Here is a 3,724-nt window from a genome sequence, read left to right on the forward strand (position 1 = left end):
TTGGTATCTTTAGTTACTTTACATATTTTGATTAATGATGTGAAATATATACTTAAGTATGTAGTATACAAAGCAATTGAAACTAGCTGCATCTTTACCAGCTTTGATAACACTTGAATGCATCAATAATTATAATCAAAACATATCATATAGCCTACATTATTCTGAAATGGACCAATTTGCACAATAAGTATACTTTTGGTACTTTAAGTATATTTTGATGATATTTTGACTAGATAAATGACATGACAAAGGTTAAGAAAACATATTTTGGTAATAAGTGTTTTCTGAGTCATCATTGATTTACTTTATTTTCTGCCAATATACTGCTCCACAGTCCAGTAGGTGGCGGTAGTGCACTTAGTCGTTGGTTTCCAACCTCCAATCAATCTGTAAAAAGAAGAAGAAAAGTAAGACGATTTTCCTTCAATGTTACCCGTGTTCATTCTCTCTCTGATAATAAACGGAGCCGTTTTACTTTAATACACTATTTGTTTCCACAGGTGTATATGCCATCCTATTAAAATAACCTAGCTAATAATTTAACCTTATTACGGTTATTTGGATACCACAGCATACGTGATTGTAGCTAAATATTTGTATCTAATTTCGCTAACTGCTAGCTAGCTGACTGGGTTGCTAATAGCCTTCTGTTGAGGCTTTTCTACACCGAAGACAAACGCATCAACTTCTACCTGTTTCAACCAACAAGGCAAGAGCTGAGTTGCATTTCTCAGGTAATGAAGAAAGCTACTATTTAGAGTGTTTTGCCGTTAGCTGTGAACCAACTAAGTGAATTAGCTAGATAGCTCACTACATTAAGCTAGCACTGGCTGTAAAATACGTGTAAACAGAGGTGGGAGAAGTGCTCTTATCCTGTACTTTGAGTAAAAGTAGAAGTACAAGAGTGTAGGAATACTTTGTTACAAGTAAAAGTCCTGCAATCAAAAGGTTACTCAAGTAAAAGTACAAGAGTGTTGACATCAATATATATATACTTAAATGACCAAAAATGTACTCATTATTATTAAATCCAGGCTGAAGACCTTTATTTTTGCTTTGAATTAAACTATTCATATTTCACAGTGCACTCTAACTTTTAACTTGTATTATTCTCTATTTGCTTGTTTTATGTTTATTTTATTCTATTAGCTTTTTAATGACAGTTTTTAAATGCCATTTTATAATGTGATTCTGTTGCTCTATTTCTTACTGCTCTTAATGTTTTCCATTTTTGTAAAGCACTTTGTGTGGAAATGTGCTATATAAATAAACTTGCCTTGCCTTAAAGAGCTTCAAATCTTTACAGTACCAAATAAACACCAAACGGTACATGAAGGCAGTATCACATAATCCAGACTGTACAAACAAAGCTAATTTAAATCTTCCTCTTACAGATATAATCATCATCGTGGCTGAGAGAAGATGGAAGCTCCTCCTGTTACATCGATGCCTGTCACCGGGGGCGCCGTCAATATGATGGAGTATCTGCTGCAAGGTAAGCTAGCGTTAGAAACACCCACAGCTAAAGACTTTGTAGAAGTACAAAAGTAGCATAACATGGAAATACTCAAGTAAAGTACAACTATCTCAAAATTGTACTTAAAGGTGTGGTAGGTAAGTTTGAGAAACCGGCTCGAGATACACTTTTTGTTATATTCCATGGAATGCTCTTAACATCCCGATAGCAATGAATATCTTAAGTGCTTTGACAAAAATGTAATCTGTGGAAGCCGTAATACTGTAAAAAGTACGACCAATCATTTTAGCCGGCCCGGCTAAAATAACTGGATGGCCTACCTGCCGGTCAGCCTTCCATCGGGGCACAAACTTATCTCGTGCCCTCATTGGTCATGTGCGCGTTCGTGTGTGTTGGAGGAGGGGCTCTGTAAGGAAGTGGGAGATTTTTTCCAGCTGTGTATTTTCAAATTCTAGCGCACTCGAGCTGGTTTCTCCAAAATTACCTACCCCACCTTTAAGTACGGTATTCGAGTAAATGTACTTGGTTACTTCCCATCTCTGTTCATTGTACACAGTGTTGGAAGAAGTACTCAGATCCTTTACATAAGTTGAAGTACTATTACTATGGTCCTAAAATACTCCACTACAAGTAGAATATCCTGATTGTAACATGTTAAAGCATCAAAATATACTTGTAAACAAATAGTAGAACAATAGTAGAAGTACTCAATAGCCCATTTGAGAACATTATGAAGTACATAATCTAATAAATGAATTTATAGTATCAACAGTAAAAGCACTTGTAATGCTGAATGGATCTTTTCTCAGTATTATATTATTATGGTCATTGTTTTATCTTGTTTTTATACATTTAAGAGCATTTAAGTATTATAGTCTGTCAATGTGGACCATATTTAGAAACTTGAAATACTGTGTGGATTAGTAGTACAGTACTGCATTATACCATATCAGCATATCATATGTTTTATATGTAAAGAAGTAACGACTAACTCTGAGTGTTAATAGAAATGTAGTGGAGTAAAAGTATGATGTTAGCCTCTGAATTGTAGAAGCATAAAGTAACGTACTTTCCACCACTGCTTTTACAACACTGCTTTGGTTATATGTGTTTAAAGGAATGAAAATATAAATCATAAATTCTTGTTTTTAAGAAAAAAGACACATTATGATTTATATGACTATAATACATAACAAATATTGTATGTGTGTATTCCTATTACTGAGAACAGTTATGTGGCATTCAGACATGTGAGAAATTAAAGTTGAAAAACCAACACGAAGTGCCATTTTATGGATGTTTGTATTATATTTTATTTACAATATATATTGCAACAACAATGAATTGGTATATATCTGTTCCTCTACTCTTTAAAAAAACAGGCAGTGTGTTAGACCAGGCCCTGGAAAGCCTCTTGCATCGCCTCCGCGGCCTGTGTGACAACATGGATCCGGAGACCTTTACAGATCACGAACTGGTTTATCTTCTGAAAGGCCAACAAGGGAACCCTTTCATTCTGCGTGCCCGGCGCTCCCTCTCCCACCCCACCTCCCCATGGCACCTACGCTACCTCGGCCAACCAGAAGTGGGAGACAAGAGCCGCCACGCTCTGGTGCGCAACTGTGTCGACGTGGCTGCCTCTCACAGCCTGCCAGAGTTCCTCAACGAGATGGGCTTTCGCATGGACCACGAGTTTACGGCCAACGGACACATGTTCCGCAAAGGTGTTATGAAAATTGTGGTTAGCAAGCTGTCCCGCATCCTGGTACCGGGGAACACGGAGAACACAGAACGTCTATCGCTCTCATACCTGGTGGAGCTGAGTGTGCTGGCTCCAGCCGGACAGGACACAGTTTCAGAGGACATGCGCAGCTTTGCAGAGCAACTTAAACCTCTGGTGCACCTGGAGAAGATTGACCCCAGCAAACAGAGACACTGATGGGGAACATTAAGTCATCTCTAACTACCATGGACACATTTTATTTTTTATTTTTGTACTCAAATTAAATACATAAACTTTGATATAATGGTTACCCTTCTAGTCAATTTGTTGTGAACAAAATATTATTACTACAATCCATCATTTCCCACAAAATTCTGGTCACAGACGTTTTGACATGGTTATCATATCACTAATTCATAATTAATAATGCATGATTTTGGTTAAATGTTTAGGTAGTTTGTTTACATTTGAAGATGTGTTGTAGATCCCCACAGTGGTGTTTACAAAATATACAAAAGTGA

At 36.9% G+C, this 3,724-nt stretch overlaps 1 protein-coding gene across 1 annotated transcript; it reads left to right on the forward strand.

Annotated features, from left to right (window-relative positions):
- Window positions 1–395: 395 nt before the first annotated feature.
- Window positions 396–3,513, forward strand: med18 (mediator of RNA polymerase II transcription, subunit 18 homolog (yeast)). Its single transcript, XM_034120234.1, has 3 exons — window positions 396–737; window positions 1,398–1,498; window positions 2,863–3,513. The coding sequence occupies exons 2-3, from the start codon at window positions 1,426–1,428 to the stop codon at window positions 3,417–3,419; spliced, it is 630 nt and encodes a 209-aa protein (XP_033976125.1). The 5' UTR covers window positions 396–737; window positions 1,398–1,425; the 3' UTR covers window positions 3,420–3,513.
- The last annotated feature ends 211 nt before the right edge of the window (window positions 3,514–3,724 follow it).

The sequence above is a fragment of the Trematomus bernacchii genome, unplaced genomic scaffold (genome assembly GCF_902827165.1).
Source record: "Trematomus bernacchii unplaced genomic scaffold, fTreBer1.1, whole genome shotgun sequence".
In the NCBI taxonomy this organism is placed as follows: Eukaryota; Metazoa; Chordata; class Actinopteri; order Perciformes; family Nototheniidae; genus Trematomus; species Trematomus bernacchii.